Below are 21,554 nucleotides of genomic sequence, written 5' to 3'. Positions count from 1 at the left end.
GGCTCGTTCGAGTGTGTGATTTGGTTCCTCCGGCACTCCCAGCTCTCGATGGAGGGACGCACGACCGTTCCCTCCTTATAACGGGTACCTTCTATTACGTGGTTTCCTTGTGCGGTGGTTCTGATACGGTGATCCTGGGCACAGGAATGATACCCAAAAGAAAAAAAAAACTATAAATAGACTCAGTGGATGGCGATACAATACTAAATAACAACCCCGTTCTAGTTGCATCGAGCCAAAGACCTGATACTATTATTTTTTGTTGCAAAAACACGATTTGATAGCAAACAATGGTCCAATGGATTTGCAGACTCTCTGCCCCAGTGTCCTTTACTAAGAGTGGCACTTTGAAAGCTCATTTTGAAATCCCTATTCTCGTCGTGCTCGTTCGTTACCTTCCGTGAAGTCTACTGGCAGTACGACGGTTGGTTGCAGTTTCCGTAGCAATGGAGTATGGAGAAACAAGAAACAAAAAACCGGAGCAACAAAACTAAAACGTTGAGTATCTCGGGTCGGTGCAGCCAGTAGCGCATGTACGTACGTACGAAGCAAACAAAAAAAAAGCACACGCAACACAGCAAGGTTACAAATCACCCCCGTCAGTGCAAGGCCCATCTTTTATCCGCGTTTCATTTGCTGCTGGAACGTCGTTGCGTTTCGATTTCTGGTTTTTTCCTTTCCTTTTTTGGTCGAAATTTAAAACAAGACACAAAAAACCACCTCCACTATGTTGTACTCCATTGTTGTGTGTTGCAAACGTGCCTAATCCTTCCCCGTTCATCCGCTCAGGTATCGTTTGCGTGAGGTATTGAGGTAGAACTTGTTTGTTGGTGGGTTTCCTTTTTTTTTTGCTGCTCACTCGCTATCCATCCCACACATCCTAACTCGCTTGTCACCAGCACGGCGGGGAGTACTTGGTCATCGTCAGCGACGGCGATGCAAATCAGCAACATGCAGCTTCCTGGGACATTTGCGATCGAAAATCGGAAACCTGCTGGCGCACAACCAGCCGGGCAATGGCCGGGTAAGCGATGCTGATCGATTGAGATAAAAATGGACGATTCGAAGCGAGTCGGTTGTGTTGTGGGCGTCCCCTTTAGCTCGGATACATGCAACTCGGATGCATAAGTGCTTGCGGAGGTCTCCTGTTAGAGCAATATGTGTGTGCTGTATCATTGGTGTTAGTTTTTTTTTTTCCTTCCACATTACTTACAAAGTCCGCCCTTTTCGCGTCCTTTCAAGGAAAGGAATGAAATTTCCCTTTTTTTTCTCTCCCAACTCGATTCAATTCCTCACGAACACGAAAATTCTATCTCAGAACGTAAAAACAAAAAAAATAAACAAAAATGGAACAAATATTTCGCTCTTCAAGCGTGACAGCAGCGATGATTTTTCTATCGAACCGGATCCCGTTCATTCAATTGTTGCATATTTTATGCAATTGTGCTGCATCTGTGCAGCTGTTAAAGCAAACTCTCCCGGTGTGCCGCAGCAATGGTGGCCGATGGATGATTTTTTAAAAACACAGCATAAAATGCAAATTCGTAGACCGCCCCAGTGGGGATAGAAAGCTTTATGATGGTACATCCGTTTGTCGTTGGTTATGATTTTTTTTTATTAAAAAACGGGAAGAAATTGCGGAAAAACCGTATTCCACCACAACTGCTGTATTGTGTGTTTGAGTTTGTTTGTTTTATTTCATTTTATTGGTTAGTATTTTTAATTTAATACCCACTTTTACTAATGGGAATATTCTTCTTCAAAAACTTATTCGTAGCCCTTGTTTGACACTTTTCGAAGATAAGAAAACCTTTGTCCCGAAATATTCGATTCCAAAAAAAAAAGAATCACACATTGTGTACAATTTTGAGTTTCTATCAAGATTATGCACAGATTGCCCATTCCCCGTCGTGCATCTATTGAAACTCAATTACAAATATGTCGCTGTAATGATGCAAAAATGCGGCCTCATTCTCTTGCTGCGCAGCGTGTTATGATGAAGGTAATCGACGCACCAACCGCCACCAACGAGCACCAACCATTTCGAGCTCGCTCACGGGAATAATTAAAAACGTGACGTGAAAAGATAATATACTACCCTCCCCAAACCGACTCCTACGTCGGTTGGACACACTCTATATACGGAAAGCTGCGGAAAATGCAAAAGAAATCACACGATCCAGGTGTGTATGGCCGGGACCGCAAATGGAAAAATGAACGACTGACGTTTAATTAAAAAATGATGCCCAGACTCCGGACCCGGTGATGGTGGTGGTCAGTCGCTACTAGAAAGTAGTCCGTGGCGTGGGCGACATAATAATGGTAGTTTGGAGATTGTTCCAATTCGAATCCCTTTTCTCGCTTTTCGCGCCCCGGAGTGTTCGTAGCCTCGTATGAACCAGAAAAAAGGCACCGTGGAATCGAACGGGTTGGTAATTTCATTGCAAAGGGTAAAAAATCGAAATGTGACACACTCTTTGGTGTCCGGATGGTATTGGAGTGGTGAGAGTAATTTTCGGAGATTTTGATTATACTTTTCTTTGTGTAGTTTTTGCACTGACATGACTTAATAGAGTTTTCCAGTTCGGAATTCTGTTGAAATTAAAGTTGATTATCACGCGAAATAGAATGTGTGAAAGCTTTAAGCTTTACCCTGGCAGATTGTAATTCAGCTTGAAATACAAAATTAAAATTTGGTTCCAACACGGAAACCCCTGCAATTATGCTACCCAGCGTACCGAAAGGAGCTGCTAACGAGCGTGTTGTTGAACAGACAATGTGAGAAAACCAAAAAAAGAACATTTGCTTTTTGTTCCACTGTTAAACCATTGTTCGATCTGTCCGCAAGCGTAGGAAAAGTTAAATAATGGGTCAGCGATGAAGTTATAATTTTCAATTTAATATGGTAATGGAAAACGCGGGGTGGTATTTTTAGTGCCACATTATCTCTGGGGGGAAAAATCTGCCACACCAACAGGTGGATGATTGCGAAACTGTCATTTTTATATTTTTTTTTGTATTTGGATAGTTTGCTATCTACAACAAAAAATACCGAGAAACTCCTTTTTAAAAACGAGGATGGCGAGTCGTTCTCGCAAAACGCGCTGCCAAGCCAGCACAAGTTAATAAAGCGGACCTGACCCTGATTATATTGGACTTGGTCGCACACAGCACATCGCGCAGTAAATAGCTTAATTAATTTTCATCCCACCACGCGGTACGGATTTGCATCTGATTTTTCGCGCGCGCGTAAGAGCGTTGCACGCCAAATGCACAATGAAAATGACAACAATTGGAAAAATTAACCATGCGATAACAACAAAATGCCAGCCTTCCTGTGCAATTACCGTCCAATATTTTTAACTGTTTCAAATTTGCTTGCCTCCTGGGTCACAGTAACATATCGTTAGTGTCTCTTGTTTTTCACCCCCACTGGGTGCCTGTGGGTGGCTTTACGAATGGTACATAATTCTGTCGACCATATATATTACGGCGCTGTTATCCACCCTGTCAGTACGATTTAAACCCATTCATGTGGAAAGTCTCCAAGGGATGGGAGATGGGTTTACTACGGTACCAGACATAAATTATGCTCAACAACAATTACGAACGGTTCGGTTGTTTCGTTAGAGTTTTAAATAATGTCATCGCCGTCGATGGTGCCACTTAATGTGCGCAATTAAAAGGGCTGTTACGATTTTGCGGCGATGCAAACTTCCTAAATGTATTCCCTTCCTTACCATTCTACGTGATGTGCCTGTGGCTGGCTCATGCTGCATGACGTGATGCAATTGATGTACAAACCAAACAAGAAAAAACCGATAACGAATGCGAGTTACAGTGTTTCATTACCATACCAGCAAAGTATCATTGTTTGAAGTTAGTTTTGTACTTTTCATTTTATTATTTACCTGTTTATTTCATCATCTCTTTTATGTTTTCTCTCTATTTCACTATCTCTGTCTTTATCTCTAAATAAACTACTCGAATGCATTTAATTGTTATATATTTTCTTCTTTTTTTTCCTCTCTTTTGGGGATTTACCCAAAATACCTAAAATACGCCAAAAATCACCAATTAAACTCCTCAAAATCGCCAACCGAAAAATGAAAATCGAAACGATCAACACTTGAAAAATAAAAAAAAAACAAAAACAATCACACACACACACGAACAACACACATACACAAACACACACACACACACCTCCAAAAACGTGCATCCCCTTGTGCGCGCGCCCGCCCGTGTGTAATGCTGTTAAAACCGTAGGTCAATAATGCAACCGCACGAGTTCAAAGTAAAAAAGCTCCTGCTGTATCAAGCGGTAAGTTGTTTAACCATTATTTCCTTCCTTTCCCTGTCCAACCTTCACCACTCAGTGTTATATGATCTATGATATGATACGTAATCTGCTAGAAGCATCTAGAGAGACGGTCGGGAGTGGTTTAGCAAAAACCCGATCGTTCATAGTTTTCGATATTAACTCGAGTGTTAGTGTATTATTGCATTTATGTTTTTTCGTTCCGTACCCCACTGCTATCTATCTCGTTTCGTTTCTAGTTGATAGCGAAACAAACAACCTGTGCATCATTCAACTAGTTTATCTTTCTCGATTCTTTCTCACCCTTCTTTAACTCACGCATGTTTCTAGCTCTGTCTTTCCCTTTAGCTACCTCTGGTTGGTTTTGTTACTTTGTTTACCATGTTTATGCAGTAAAGTTTTGCTCTATGATACTAATTTTGTTCACTTTCTTTACCTTTAAAACGAACTACAAGTGGTATTGGTATGGTAGCAACAGTTTTGATTTTTTTTTTCACTATTAATTGTTTAGTTACTCGTTTTTTTCCCGATTCTTTAGCAGATTTGAGCAATTCTATGATAGTTTTCTGTGGTAGTAGGTGCAAACAAAAAAACTTTAAACTCTTTTGTAGCTTTTCATCTTATGTTTCATCTGTAAAGTTTTTTTTTTACTTTTGTGTAAATTAACTTATCTTCTCATACGGTTTCATCGGGGTTTTGATTAACAAACACCTTTTCATCTTTTTCACCTTTTTAACCAAACAGGTGCAGGTTACTGCACATTATTGAAGTCGTTTGGTTTCGCTACTTAGTACCACTAAAAATCCTCTTTCTGTGTTTTTTTCCACAATATCATTAAATTATCAATAGGTATCGTACGGACACCGTTGAAGTAACCGTTACTCACTTTCACATTTTTTCTTTCTTTTTTCTCTTTTTTCTTCTCTTTTTCACGATGTTTATGGTACTTTTGCTCAATATTTCAATCGTTTCCCAATGCCGCCTCCGAAATTAATTGGCCATATTCCCGCATAATTAAATTGCAAACACACACACACACTCACACGCACAACAATAATAAATATCAATGCCCTTGTTTAACAATTCATATCGATCGTGCATAAATTCGTGCGAATTGTACGTGAATGATATGGACGGACTTGTTGTTTATTGTTTCAAATACTTTCATGCATTACAATTGCATTCTGTTGAACTGTTTTTTTTCCGCCATCTTTTCCACCCTGTTGGTTTTGACCCCTTTGGCTTGGGTTCCGGTGGCACTTACCAATGTGGCAATAAACACATTTGCTTTAACCTCGCAAACCTCCATCGTTGGAATCGTTTGTTTGGTTTTTTATAAAATTCGAAAATAAATTCCTCTCTCTCTCCCATACATCACGCTCTCTCAATAATCACGCCCTAATAAAAAAAATGTGCTTTCAAAATGGGACATTGTGAAACGATACGAAACCGAAATAATGAAAAAAAAAACAAACAAAAAAACAACAAAACAAATCAACAACAACAAACAATCCTCATATGTGCAAACAACCAACTTACAACACCCACTACCTGCGCCTCATGTATGTGTATGTTTGTATATTGGTGCGTGTGCAGTGTTTCTGACGAAACAAGGCGCCGTCTCGGCCCCGTCACTGGGTGAGCAAACCTCCAATAAATACTACTCATACTCATAATCTTTCTAGCAGCGAATGTATGGAAAGCACCTGCAGTACACCGCAAAACAAATGTTTACTATTAGCCACTTAGCAGCGTAATCCTTCCCGTACTGTAGCTCCATATTAGCTAAGCTTCGTCGCATGACCTTGGTGGTAGAATTGGATGTGTGTGTGTTAATTACATTTCGATTGACCGTTGTTTATGTGCCTCTAGATCCTTCGAGCGTTGTTCATTAGTATAGTAATGTTTATACTTATTTTATTGCATGCCTTGCTGCTTACATCCCTAATCCATGCTTGTCTAAATCTTGCATAATTAATTATTTAGCTGAGTTAATTTTCACTATAACAATCGCCAATTTATTTCATGCTTTTCATTCATCTTTTCAACTCATAACAAAACCTTGACAAATACAGCAGTGACAGGTAGAAAAGTGGAATATTCCCGTGTTCCCTCGAATGGCGAACTGTTATGCTCCACGACAGTAGCACGTTTCGCTCCAATGGATGGCCATCGTTCAATGTGTACTTTCCGTACCATAGTGAAGCAACTTCAATTCCATCCTGTAAGTGTCCTTCAGGCACAGCTGTAGATAGTCGTTTCTCTTCACGATAATGGGCATCAGCAGTGCGGGGTTCGCTTACGATAATAGCGAGGCACCACTGCGATGGTGGAGCTCACCGTAGCGAAACTAGCTGACACACCAGCTGGCTTTAATGAATTGATCGCTATCAATCAACTTATGCTATCCTTTGCTCTCATCCTACCATCCAACGGCCGCCCCGAAACCACGGAAGTATCACCTTCCTCGTACGGTTTCCGGAACCAAAATCGCGATTATAAAAAAGAAGGACACTTTCACCTTAAGGAAACAGATCCTAAGGACGTTCAACATTGCCATGCCCCCATCGGTGCTGAGTTGCCACATTTCGGCGTGCCACTCTTTCAGTGAGAAATAGGCGCGGGTGCACGCGGTCGTGTTTTTTTTTTTGGGGGAGGAAAGTGATGGCAATTTTATGGTGGTTGACACGCGACAGAAACGATCATCGTTTACTATAATGCTAAACACGCGGACGACATCTATCTCCATTTTGGCTACACTGCCCCCGTGTTCCACGAAAGCGCACCGTAATCCGCCATCACCCACCACGTGGTTCTATTGCCTTTTTTTTTTCGTTTGGTCTGCTTTGCAACAAGCACAGCCGTTGCAAACCCATCGTGCGCAGATGTTTTATTCGTGGAGCGTTTCAGCGTCAACATGCTTCCTTCGCTTTTAACTGAAAACGCGTTGTCGTCGCTAAATTCATGTCCCTGGAAGACACCACCATTTGCTGTTTAGAGTGTTCATGTGCGAGATTGATTTAATTAACGATCGGCGGTAGTTGGTTGCCTTTTTGCTAGCTTTGTTTGTTCTCTTAGTCTGTTTGTTGTTTTCCGTTTTAAAGTAATAAAGTTAGCTAGTATTTTTAGTAGTATTCATTATTTGTTTCATACATTTTAATAACAAAATATTGTAATTGCAAAGCATGTTTTGGAAATTAAAAATGGCCTGTTTAACTGTTCAAGAAATCCTTAGGAAATTCGTATCAAATTATCGCAAATTATATGATCCCTTTTTTGTAAACAATTGTAAACAATTTCATAGAATGCATGGCCCATGATAATAAGTTTGATAAGTCTATAAAATAGTAAACTAGCAGTAGTAAGAGTAGTAGTAGTATTAGTATTAGTGTGCGTACAGTTCCTCATAAACCTAAATGTGATAAAGTGTTACAACTCGCTTTAAACTAAATGCTTTCGCCTGCATGCGTTCACCATGTTAGAGAAGCCACTTACAATTCATCGGTCGCCCACGATCGTCTTTCCCACGGTTACCTGAAAACTGACAATCTAAATCCCTTTTCCCCCATACTCCCTTGCCCCATCCTTCCCCCAATAGAAAAGGATCCATCCGGTCCGCTGTTGAAAGTATTCCATCCATTAAAATGGTAATCCTTTTCATCAATCAAATTGCGTACGCTCGCTCTCTCTCTCTTTCTCTCTCTCTGTCTGTCTCTTTCGTCCCGCACCTGAATCCTTCAGGCCTATTTATTCTACACAAAAAACACATTCATCAACCATCCACTACCACCACCACCACCTTATGTCTTCTATGTATGATGTCTTTCTCCTTGTAATTGCGATCATATCGCTTAGCTGTAATGATATTAATTCCACCAATGATAAATTGCGAAACTAACGTACGTCGTATTGTCTCTTGTTCTCCATTTCTCTCTCCATCTCTCTCTCTCTCTTTCTCTCGCTGTTTGTGCATCACGTCTCATGTTGCCTACCGTACATTGTGTGGATGTGTACAACAATAAACAACAAAACAAAACGGGTGGGATCATTGGACCGAATGTGATGGATCAACTATTATAACGATGAAAATCCAATTACTGTCACTTGGCGGTGGTCTTCTACCTGTAACAACAACAGCAGCTGTCTGTGTCCCGTGGCCCGAAGGTAAGAAACCATGTTTAACCATAGAGCGCTTGTTGTACTACTTGAAGTGTTGAACATTCTACAATATTTAAAACATACGATCATGATTCATTTAAATTAAAATACAATTAACACATGTGTAGAGCACATCGAACTACCTGTTGGATTGACAGCAATTTCCATAGTCGTAAAGTAGTTTAAAGATACTTACTTTATATTCTAATCGCTTAACGACATAGGCTACCGCTTACCACTGGCAACGTGGCCATGGTTAGGAGCGGCCACAGCTGCCACTACCGTCGGTGCAACTCCCACAGCAGCATTAGCCGCCGCAACGCCAACGGCAGCTGCCGCAGCCGCCGCCGCAGCAGCCGCAGCCGCCTCGGCAAACCCGGCCGGTGCGGCGGCTGCTGCCGCCACTCAATTACCCACCGCTACGTCCCCGATACTGATAGCGGCCGCGCAACGTGCCGCGGCGGCACAGAGAAGAAGGTCGGTATACACTCTGCCCCCCGTTGTGGCCCCGCCATTTTCCCACGTCGACGATGTCACTCGAGAACAGTCCACCCAAAAGCATTCAACGTAGGCGCGTTAGCTTCATCTACTGCACGGCGGAATTATTGCGCAATTCGTTAAATCAATGCTTCTCTCATAATTCCATACCATAAATGTGGGCCATGGCCACAAAGTTAAACCCCTTTTCGCGAGAACTGCTCAACGGTGAGAGGAATGTGTTACGTTACTTCGTGGAATTCATCCTGGAAAATCGTTTGCAAATCAAAAGCAGCAGGGTATGTCGCTCTTTAGCCGGCTTTACTGGCCGAGTAAAAAACCGAGACTGAACACTGAACGAACTGGCCAAAGAAGCAGCAGCCATACAGTTGCTAAAGGCTCAAGTAGGCAACCGCAGCTTGAAGGACCGTCGTCCGTTTTAAACAAGTGCTTTATAAGCTTTCTTATACCGCGGGTCACAAAGGGCGTCCTATTTCCATTGTACTGCCAACCGCAGTACAAAGATCGACTCCTTGTAAGACGTTTATTTTCCTTTGTAAAAAGGCGTTTCCACATTACGGTACGTAGCGTAACAAAAGCGTTGCAACCGCACCGGAACCGGAATAAAAGCCATTGTAAGCAAAGCTGTGAACATTGACAGCTGCAATTTATGCGCGTGGAAAGTTTAACCGCTGTGTTGTTTCGAACACTTCTTAACCTGACCAACCATTTACACTTGTCGCGTGTGTCGGTCGTGTAGACATAAAACAAAAACAATCTAACTCAGCCAGCTTGAGCTGGCGATGAAAATAATTAAGATACCTCCAATTAGCGTGCATATCAGCCGCGCGGGCTAATTATTGTCAACCGGTTGAACCACGAGGTACCGGGCGTCTCCATCGAACAAAAGACATCACAAAATTAGGTTCCATAATTCCCGGACCGCCATTCTGACGTCCTTCTCCCATTCACATCGTGCTCTAATTATTTCCTCCCGATAAGCTAAACATCAAACAATCGTAAAACATCGCTCTCGCATCGGTTATCTTGGGGGTTCCGTTGCACACTTTATAAATTACTTTGTCCGAATTTCATTCCGCCGAAAACAGCAGCAGCTTCTCCAGCGATGACACCGCCGGTACTGGGCGGTACGCGCGCGCCCTCAACTCACAGCGAAACTTGTCGAATTTCCGAAACCGTAACCGCCCGTGTGAATCTGCCGCGAGATGTGGACGGCGAAGGCTGTTGAATTTTTAATAACATTTCTAATAAGTCGCAAAATCTTTAAATTACTCACGCTTCGCCGAGTTTCCCTGGTTTCGTTTCCCGGCGTCATCGCGGGGGCACGGCTGTACCGTCTTCCGAGCTTTTCTGGCACTGCGAGGGCGAAAAGAAACAACCAACGAAAGAACTTTGCACACACGCACGCACGCACGCACGAAGCGGAAAAGTCACCGGGGAAATCCGCGCCGTAAACAAACGCTAAAAAGATTAGCCCATAACTTTTCGGACAGGAAAAGTAAATCCTCTTTCCCGTGCTGTGTTCCCGCTTCTGCTTCTGCTGGGGGAGGGAAAAGGGGAGGGGGGAGGGGGGTTGAAAGTGAAATTTTCTCCCTCGCGCTCTGCTTACTTCGACTTTGGGCCGTAGTGGGGAACTTATTATGGTCCAAAGAAGCGTGCCAAAGCTTTGATAATGCCAATCTTTGCCAAGGCTGGCACGGCGGTAGGTCAATGAGAGGGGGGGGGGGGGTTTGGTTTTCCCGGGCAAGATTAAGGAAATGAATGACGGCCATTGTTTGGGCTGTTTATGTTTAGGCGGGTTTGTTTGGTTCAGAAAGTCGTTACTCTTCACCCTAAGCTTCACTTGCAGCAAATCAGATGCTGCATTGCGCAAGGGGAAACACGGCCGACCGCCCCCCCTTCGAAGGTTTTCGCAAAACCTTGATAAATCTTTACCAACCGACGCGTCAGTGTGCGCTAAGCCCGGCAAAAAGCAAGCATTAAACTCATCGGGTGAATTAGCCGAGAATATGGCGAAAGTTATTCAATTTTCGCTTTCACGTTTCACATTGCATTATCATCATCGTGTTGGTTCGTTGTCTTATTGGGCCACACCATCCAGTGGGTAGATAAATTCATTCTTTACAGGAATCAATCTGCTTCGAGGGTTATCGGCAAGAGACGAGCGGAGCGTATTGTGTTTTCAAAAAAAATATCCATTTGAAATTGGTTTAATTCACCACACTTAGTGATTCTCGCAATCGCAGTAGAGTATTATTACATTCCGCATGCCGTATAACATATTGTCGTTTCCTCATAACAATGTAATGTGTACAACACGCTCATATCATTATTCAACGTTTCAAAATTGTCATCCTTCATTAACACGCTTCTTATGTTCTTTTCACTATTTTTCTTTTCGTTTCATATACGACCTAACCAACACGCACAAAACCAAAATCCAAAACTCACACGCCCACCAACACCGACATGACAACACGCGAACACCAACAACCCCGCTGAATCGTCCATTTTGTTTTCGAACCTACTTACCCTGCATGTGTTATAATCGCGGAAAACAACACATCATCATCATCATCATCATCATCGTCATCTGTGTTCAATCGTATGCGGGCCCAAAACAACGTCAACAACTTCGCCGTAACTCGGACAGCTGGCATACCAGGGCATCCGGCACTGTTGCACCATCCAGCACTGGCCCAACATCTTCCGCATCATCCCGTTTCCCTCTCGCACCACCAGCAACGACATCCGGCTGGTCTGCCCATACACCTGCACCCGCCGGGACCACCGCATCCGATGGCATCCGTTATTGCCGGGTTAGCCCGTAACGGTACCGTACCGCCACCATCGCCCCGACATCCTTCGCTCGCAAACCTACCGGGGCTACCGAGTGCGAACGCGAACGGTTCCACAGGTAGCACAACAAACGCGAACGGTACACCCACTGCTAATGCTGCCGGTACGGGTACCGCCGGAACCATGGGTCCAGCCGCATTGCTTTCCGGTCATCCGGCAACCTTTGCGCCATTGAATGGGCACGCGGGCGCGTTAGCCAGCTACCCGTCGTAAGTAGCACGAGATTATCCTTATCTCCGGGGTTCGGGGCCAGTTTAGGCACAATTCCAACAGTTCCCAAGAGAGGACCGGGAAAACATTGCCACCGCGTCACGGTGTATGGGGAAGTTCGTATGATCAGATTATTTTTACCCATTCCCCAAACTGGAATCCTTTTACCCGGAAGGAAAGGAGATAACTTTTCCGGTTCGTTGTTTAACCGTCGTCTCGCGCTTATGTGTGCGTGTGTGTTTTTTTATCATTATATGAAAGGACCTTTACGCCACCCAACAATAATACCAACACAAAACATTACACCACAATAAGCAACCGCGAAAATAAATCGCGTTATACTGTAAAATTTCCTTCAACAAAACAAAACAAAACCAAAAAAAACCCAAAGCATTAACTTTTTGTTTTTGTTAATAATCATTTTAACCTGATTTTGGCTCTGTTTCTCAGCAACGCTTTTTCATCTTCATATCCGCACACCAAGTGTGAAATGGGATAAAGCGGGCAGCGCAGAGTTCGCTTTTTTTTGTGGAATATTTCTCCCCCCATTTTGCCACGCTCATTTTCCGCTCATTTAACGCGACAAAATGGGACTTAGTTTGGGGTGTGTTCCACGCGAGAGAAAATTTTCTTTTTAAAATGATAACAAAACCGCTTGAGGGGTTAACAACAGTTAGCAAAACAAAAAAAAATTACTATAATTTTCTCGATTTGTAGTTTCTCAATCGGTTTTCAGTATTTTTTTCCAGTTTTAATCCAGTTTCATGGGCACAAAACTTTCCGCACGACGCTTCAAAGTGACACGGAAACCATGCTCCGGTTTTACTGTAGCAAACTGCGCAAAACTTTCCTCTTACACACCCACGCGCGTAAAAAAAACGTTGCAAAAAATGAATTCCCACCACTCTTTTACTTGCACACCAAAATGGCACGGCAAAATGGGTAACTTTAAAGACCTCGCACTTCTCCTGCCCGTGCCGTGGTGGAAATGCCATCAGTTTATGCCGGATCGTTAGCTAAATGAAACTCGATAAACATCCACTCGTCCGGCTCGTCCGGCTTGGACTTGGTCGAGAAAAAATCCACTTAAAACTCTAGCGCCAGTGTGCCAGGCAGCACACACACAAAAAAAAAAGCGCCATAGAAGGAAATTAAAAACACAAACTTCTTCTATTGCTTTCGCATTATTTGCTCACGGGCGCGAACAAGAGCGCGCGTAGCACGGTTGGGATAACAGCGCACACAAACCCCCGACTCCGACCAATGTGTTGTTGGCTTCTGATCTCGCGAAACCCGGCGAAACAGTTTCATTTGTTTTATTGTTTAGTTTTGCTCAATCCTTAATTACATTGGCGGCAGAAGCACATAATTTGTGCCCCGGGGAAGAGTTATCTCCGAACGCGCACAACAACGGCAACAAGAAAAATACCAAGCTTTTCGCCACTAACCGATCCTTTTTTCGCATTCGTGAAAATTTGCGAACGTGCCAAAAAATTAAACATCGTAAAATCTCGTGGTCACTCGCAACTACAAGGGCGCGCGGGGTGAACGGGAAAAGTTAGAACACAAAATACAGGATCAGGAAAATTAATCAGAAACTCTGAACTGAACTGCTAGCTCTGTGAAAACATATCATCGGGAAGGAGTTGAAACAACAACAAAAAAATCCATGTATCCTTCCACGAAACCGTACTGAAAATTGGTGGCTTCACAAGAACGCACACACACACATAAAAAAGGCTCGTCCCGTTTTTTTTTTGGTTTGGCTGTTACCCTCGAGTAGCGCACACTCTGGATCGTAGCACCGAGAGCGCGCCAGGCACGATCAAATTAATATTTATATACGTGTTGCAATGCTAAATGTTTAATTTTCGTTTCCGCTCGGATTGCTTTCCCATCCAACCGTGGCACGTGGCACGGTCACGGTTGGATAAGCACGAACATGTGTACGGTTATGTTTTAAGCAGCAAAACCAAAACAAAAAAAAAACACACAGCGCAAGTTGCAAATGTAAAAGTTCAATTCGCCAAATATCCAACCACCGGCAACAGACAGCGGTGGTCACAGTAGTTCGTAAATAAATAGAATGCTGCAAAGCGCAATGAAAACAGGAACAGATTTCCAATGCGAGTAACCAAAACAAAAAACAGACAGAACACCACATACACCCACTGAGTAAGGGTTTTTTTTGTTACTCTCTCCCTTCTCCTGGCTGTGTATCGGAAAAATCCGCCAAACGAAACGGTAATTACAAACAAATCGACCCCAGATGACGCGTTGGAATGTCGGGGGAGCACAACAGTGTTCAATATATTTTTTTCCATCACCCACTTTTGTAATAATTCTCGGACGATATTCACATCGTGCCTGGGTATTATTGTGTGTGTGTGTTTGTGTCCATTTGGTGCATCACAGTATCTTTTGTGCAGCAATTAATATTTTTCCCGAATCTTTCTTCCACACCATGTTTCAACATGTATCATGAAAAGCGCTGGAGCGGATAATCACTTCGCAAACGCTCGTTATTTACAAAACGCTTTTTCTTTTTATTATTATTGCCGACCAGCTTGTCACCTGCAAGGCACTTTGGCAAACAAGCAAAAGAAAAAAACATTAAACTCGACGAACCATTATAGGGGAGGGTCCGTGTTTTGTTTTACTGGTAGCGAAAAGATATTCGATCAAGCAGGCAGCGGGTCCTCCAGAAACAAGCGGCAACTTTGTCTTTCCCGAGTAGCAACAAAGAGAATAAGGGAAGCTTATAAAAAAAATGTATATGAATCTTTTGCATCTCCTCTATGTTTTGCTCACCTATTTACCCCGGAATCGGTGTTGGAAAATGTGTTTTCATGTGTTTCAACATTTGCTTTCGCGTTTAAATCAAACGGTTTGGTTGGTGGGCACTCTTCCGCTTCCTTATGCAACCCGTGTGCAGTTTTTGTTTGACATCATGCTAAGTCAACCAAAAAAAAACCCCAAACACACACATCAAACTAAACTCAGCAACATTCATAAACAGTTTTTGAAAATGCAACCGAACATATGAGAGAAAAGGAGGATGGAAATGGGTTTTCTCCCTGGTTGGTTTTGTTTTTTATTTTTCATAATACTTGGCCGTTCTTTTGATATGTTCCCGGTTGTGATGTAGTGGTTCTGCCGTTTGACCACTGCCAACAACAGATCCCAATCCGTCCGGTGGTATTGTAGTAGTGGAAGTGGTTACGCTTGGCTAGTTGCGCCGGACCCAAACACAACGCGCAAACGCGCAAGACTAACCACCTCCTACCTCGCAAAAAGTTTTCCATCTCCGGCAAAGGGCCGACAAACAAACCAGCCGGAAATGGCTGGCGTACCCGGTGTAAGAGAACAACAGCGAGATAAAGCCACATTTTCGAGCAAGCCACTTCGATATGGATACACCACGGGCCACCACCTCCGGTGGTGTGGAAACTGTGGATGAAGTGGAAACTTTCTTTATTTCCCGCCACACCACAACACAGCGGCAGGCTTCAAAAAGGAATAGCAAAAAAAAAACCCCGTTCTTTGCCAAGGAAGTGCACGAGTTCCCCGGTTTGCTGCTCCGTACGGACGTACGTATCCAAATAATTGCGGCATCTGCGGTATAAACAGCACCGCCTGCTTGCATCGGAAACTTCGAAGGAATGTGGCAAACGTAGTGTGGCAAGAACCGTTCTCGGGGAAGGAGAAAATGGTCAAGTTTTCCATCGAACCATTCGCCACTCGCCAGCAGAGGGAGGGTTTTAAGGCGGTTTTTGAACAGCACACAGTCGTCCGGGAATGTGACAGACTTTTGGGGGGGGGGGCTAAGCATTGCCCGATGTGCATTTGAACGTGGAACGAAACCATTCATTGTGTGGCCTTCCGGTTTTGCTGGAAGTAACTTACTTTGGCGCCATTTTTCACCTACCGGACCGTGCATCCTGTGTGCCAAATTGTGAGTAAAGCATCGGTTGGTTTTTGGGGATGCTGGTCCAAAACGCTGCTCTAGCACATCCAACCGATAGCATGCTGTGTCCGGCGTTACTGGACTTGCATTTTCGATACGTCCTCTAAGGCTAGTAGCTGGCTAGTTGGTTGGTTTTTTTATATTCAAGTTCTAGATTGTTTGTAGACTTTATCGGAAATATGTACTATTACCAAGCGTACCGTGCATCTCCGGCGTACCTTCCTTAACGGAAAAGATGTGCTAAACATTCTCAAGCGAATCAAACCCTGGGGTGTGTCCCTTGGGAGCTCTCCAGTAATAACCCCTGCGGTGTGCTCAGCTATGCCATAACATTACCATTACAAAGGACATCGTACATGCCCCTTCCAAAGGGAGGATGTAATAGTTTTCATCATCAACTTGAATGTGCAAATTTTGTTTTCAACTCTCTGGTTTTTACCTTCTGCTGTGGACCATTTCTCACAACTTCCAACGCCCTTTGCGATTCTTGAAAATTACTTTCCCAATCCCCGTTGGCAACTATTCAACCGCTTTCCTTCCATTTCATGCACACCACATGCGCCCTTTGGTAGGGAATCACATTATAATCATTCCACTATAAATAATCCACTTCCTACACGCCGTAAAAATGCTATGGTAATTTTTATTTCCTCCTCTCGAGAGGAACAAAAAAACAAATAAGAGTTTTACGAGCTGGAATGTTGTTTGTTCACCACTGGACACCACTGGTACTTCAGCCTTTTCTTATCCCAAACAGAATTTTACTATTTAATAGTTTTTTTTGACATTTTTACTTAAAAACCACCCCCTTGATACGGTAATTTTGTTGTGCGAATTGCATACTTTACGGCGTTTAACGGTGGTTGTGAATTTATGCATTAAATTAATGCAAACGAATAGTATAAAATCTCGACTAACAGACAATTTCAATGAGTAATGAGCTTCTTCCAACTCTTCTGTTCGGCTACGAACGCTTTTTTCCCCTTCATAGCCCATTAAAGGTATGAGAAATATAACAAATGGTAGATTCGCTTCACTTTCCCATTTGAAATTGTGCGATTAGCAGCAAACGCCCACTGACCAGCGGCTGGATAACCATTAGCAAGTATTGAAGAGCGTTAGCTCTCTCGACTTCAGCATCAGAATTCCAACGAACAGAGGCAGCAAAAAAAAACACATCCCAGAAAAGCATCATTCCCGCAGGAAAAGGAAATGTACAATTCCCGACGGAACGAACCACATCCATCCCATCACGAATTTCCATGCTAAATTCTTCCCACCCCCCCCGGGGAGAGGGAGGTTTTCTTTTCCAGCTGTACAAAGAAAGCTTTACAATGCGCCACTGGCTAAGTGAAATGAGATGAGCACCGCATCCGCCATCGCGCCGTAACGGATAGCATTAACTTATCCCCTCCCAGTCGCGCAGTCCATTCCTGGGACTCATCTTCGCTATTTGTTCCGGCCCTCCCCTCCCGAAGCGCCAAAACTCCTCCGATGGCAAATGTATCGACATCATTTTTCAAGAGTCATAAAAATACATTAGACGCGATAACGATCATTAGCCTTTGGTCGTGTGCATGGACTGCTTTCTCGGACTGCGGTGGAATGGGAAAAAGATTTAAATAAGCTGACGTAGCAGCCAGCTCCCCTCACCCGCACGCTCAGACACTACCGTCCGTCCTGGCGGGTTGTGATTATACACAACGGCCCCAAGCCGCTACAGACGATCGCACAACGATGATGGGAAGTAGCAAAAACCCCACCATAAGAGTGCAAATATTGCTTACCGTTGCTGAAACGTATCCAGCCGGCAAACTTTTACCATAAATTGTTTCCCGCTCAACACACACACACACACACACTCATCGTCAAGATGGATATTTCGGAGATCCGGTCGACCGGCGTTCAAGAACCGGCGGTGGTTGCTGGTGGGAGTCAAATAATGGATCTAAGCAGATCATTATCGGGTTTATTATCGTGCACTGATTGGCAATTGGAAAATGGAAAAGATTGACAATATTTTACGAGCATTTTGCGGGGCGGGAAAGTTTTCCACCCTCCAGTCTGAAGCATCCTCTAAAAAGGATCTAGTCTCTGGCGCGGTGTACCTGTTTCTCCTAATGTCCATGCCCACAGCCTCCCGCTGCAGCAAACGGAATCGAACAGAATAATAGATGGAAACGGAAATATGATCTCGTAAAAATTGATTCCCACCATTCGGAGAATCGTCCTCGTGCCAAACACAAACCGCCAACGCCTCAACCCCACCATCTCGTTGCTGGCCTTCGGTTTTGTTTGGACCGCACACGTGTATCGGTGAAGACGAAGATGGTCTGTTGGAACTGTTTGATTTTGTGTATCTCCATCAATTCGCGGGAAGCGTGGTATATTCCTACTCCAATAAGCGAGAGATACATCTCGATTTGCAATGAACACCTATGCCGCCGTGTGGTGAAAGGAAGCGAGGAAAACCCCCAACTGCTCAAACCAGTAGACGCACATCTCACAGTTCGCATTGCGCGGCGCAAAAGCCGCAATACACACTGCGGGGCGGCGGATTGTTGTGGTGGTGGTGTGGTTTTCATCCAATCAATCCATCCATCCAACACGACACGACCAAACCTTGGCCCCACGATAGGCGGGGATCGGGCGGGCGAAGTAGCTAATATCGATAACGGTGATTGCAACTTCAACCCGAGCGATAGAAAGTAACTAGTAGCGCGCAGCGGCAACAAAAAATCCCATCCTATGAAAATGGATGGAGTTTTCCCGGTCGAGAGTTTATAAGATGGGATACTGATACCGGTCGTCGTTGTGTGTGTTTTTTTTTTCTTGTGCTCATACCGGTGCAAAAACAGCGCAGAAATGTATTTGCAAATGGGCACCTTTTTACCAATCCCAAGTGAAAAACCGATTGGGAGAAAAACGGAAAATGTTAATCGGAAAGTGGAAATGTTATATCTACTATTTCGTCTGTGGATTTATATTTGTTTTTTTTTTGTTTGTTTGTTTACCGGTTATCCAACACTAACTGCCGAGTTATTTCGATTAATGATTAGATAACGAACGCTGAACGGGGAATGGGGGCTTTTCAGGGCTTTTTTTGTTCTATCGAAACGAAGCCAATTACACGCAAGCATACCATGAGGGTAGCAGAAAAGTAGCAGGAGAGAGAGGACACGGCAAAGCGGAAATATCGATTATTGAATCATTTTAAACAAAGCCTACAGAAGCAAATATTGATAACAATGCTAAGCTTGATTGTGGATTCGCAATAAATAACTCCATTATCCATTTCATATTACGAAATGAAGGACGCAGCAATTATAACGCAAATCCTTCCACTACATCCTGTCGGAAATGGTTGAGTTTTCACCCCTAAAAGCTTTACCGCGTTTAGTTGATTTATTCAAAAGTTTTATACCACACACATCACTCAAAATTGGATAAAACTCACCGCACGATAACCCCTACACTCAAGGCAGCAAGTAATCATAAATTCAATTAAATTTTCACCAATATTTACCACCATCATACCCCAAAAATCCACCACTAAATATAATGTGTTATATGGTGTTGTGAAAAAGCGCCATTCCATGCTCCTCAATCACGTCGATCTTCGATTCCTCCTTCGGCGACCGCGTCCCCAAGTGGTAAAAAGGAAGCCAACAAAAAAGACAAAACACACGCGTTCTGTTGCCATAAAGAAAAAAACCACCCGAAAAAGAGAACCACCCGTTTGGTGGAAAACAAACCAAATAAACAAAAGCCACTTGTGTGTGTGTGTGTGCGTTTCCATCCCCCGGGGTTGGTTGGGGCACACAAAGAGTGCGCCAATGATCGTGTGCTCGCCTATGCATCGGTTCTCTAACTGGTACTAAATAATGTTCGGTGAGATTGTTTTTATTCTTCATGAGCTATCCCTCTACGCTCTTTGGCATTCTCTCTCTCCCTCTCTCTGAGTCTGCAACCTACTGCCATCCCGAGAGGGGTGTACACACGGCCGAATTTTACCTTCCAGGCAATGCCCGTGCTGCTGTGGCATGAATGGTTGATGTCTTTCCACAGGATAAAATCCCTCAAACAACAAACGATCAATAAATCATTTTCACACAGTCTCGCCCACACACACCACCCACCGTCTCGTACGCGCGCCAACGTTTCGGTCAACGATAAATTCCAAAACAAATCCACCCTGCCGCGAGCGAGCTACTACGATGTGCTACGCGCCACTGGTCAAAATTTTCCGTACATTTGTGGGGGTGTGCGTGTCGCCATGGAAACGTGGGGTTCGATTTTCCGGTTCAACGTAGATGAAGCTAACGCGCACCGCAAACGTGCAAACACAGCGAAACACAAGCAATTCTCGAGTGGTCTGGGCTGGGAAAATCAAATATTCTACCGATTTCATCACCTCCCGATTTTCCTTGCCCGTGTTTTTTTCTTTCCCCCCATCCCACCCGTTTCGAACAACCGGAACACGATCGGTACGCGTTTCCAATAGTTAGACAAAAACCCCTTTTTCGACGCGACTAATGGAAACTGCGTATGTGTGTTGATCGATGCCCCGGTGCTCGATCGGATTGAAAACACACACTCCCTCTCTCTCTCTCTCGCGCGCGCTCTCTTCAACGAACGGGCGAGAAAACACGGGAAAAGTAGGGGAAATCGGTCGAAGATGGAAAGCGTGTGCCGATGCTAAATAATCAATCAACCACAACTAATCGAATCGTCTTTCTCTTTCAACTCCTTTCATCGATGATGGCCCACGATCCCGTACTGCGGCGTGTTTGTAACACGGAAACGGAAAACATCACTCACCCAATCATCAATCCTTTTGCCCCCGGGTTGCAGTGTTTACTTCGATCCCTATCTGGCAGCGGCAGCAGCAACGGCGGATCCCAGCTATCGCCTGCAGGTAAGTGTCTAGCGATAAGCTCTCGGATTAAAGTGTGCCTAATTGATGATGGGGTTGCCTCGACCTCGCTAGTTCGGCTTGGTTTGGTTGTTGGTCCGTTGCGGCTAAGCCTTCTATTGCTTTACCGCGTGGCGATATATCCTTTCATTAGCTAATCTTTATTTGAACGAACGTATGAATAGCCCGTTACTCGGTGTGTGTGTGTGTGTTGTCGTCTGTAATGTTAAAAATGTAGGAGAGTGGTCTTATCATCGTAAAGTCCTTATACTGTTAGGCACCAGTGGTCAGCAATTATTCGCCCTTGGTTGAACTCGTGGGAAAATTTTTGTTGCCAAAATTTGTCAACATTTATCAGTTCATTAGTTACTGATTGTTCATATTCATTACATGTACACCCTGAAGCAAAATAGGTTGACATGATGAGTACTTCTTATCCACCAGATATTTAATTATAAATGACACAATAATTAACAAATGTGCCATTTATTTTTAAATGACTTAATTTTCCCATTTGAAGAAAGGCTAAAGTATAGAAGAAACGATTTCTTAAAGTCGAGACCAGTCGTATCCTACCAGATCTGAGTAAAAAAAGGAAGAAAAAAGTAGTAGAAAGTTCATTTAGG

The 21,554-nt window shown here is 43.7% G+C and overlaps 1 protein-coding gene across 1 annotated transcript in view; it reads left to right on the top strand.

Annotated features, from left to right (window-relative positions):
• The window catches only part of LOC128305308 (mucin-19-like), a 159,950-nt gene that overhangs the window by 122,160 nt on the left and 16,236 nt on the right, over window positions 1–21,554 (top strand). The window contains exons 8-12 of the mRNA XM_053042689.1: window positions 4,270–4,324; window positions 5,918–5,959; window positions 8,459–8,485; window positions 11,631–12,045; window positions 20,868–20,931. Coding sequence (XP_052898649.1) covers window positions 4,270–4,324; window positions 5,918–5,959; window positions 8,459–8,485; window positions 11,631–12,045; window positions 20,868–20,931 — 603 coding nt within the window. The remainder of the gene's footprint in view (window positions 1–4,269; window positions 4,325–5,917; window positions 5,960–8,458; window positions 8,486–11,630; window positions 12,046–20,867; window positions 20,932–21,554) is intronic.

This window comes from Anopheles moucheti, chromosome 3 (assembly GCF_943734755.1).
Source record: "Anopheles moucheti chromosome 3, idAnoMoucSN_F20_07, whole genome shotgun sequence".
NCBI classification, from domain to species: domain Eukaryota; kingdom Metazoa; phylum Arthropoda; class Insecta; order Diptera; family Culicidae; genus Anopheles; species Anopheles moucheti.
Note: the sequence above shows the minus strand (reverse complement) of the source record. Positions and strands in the feature narration are given on the sequence as shown.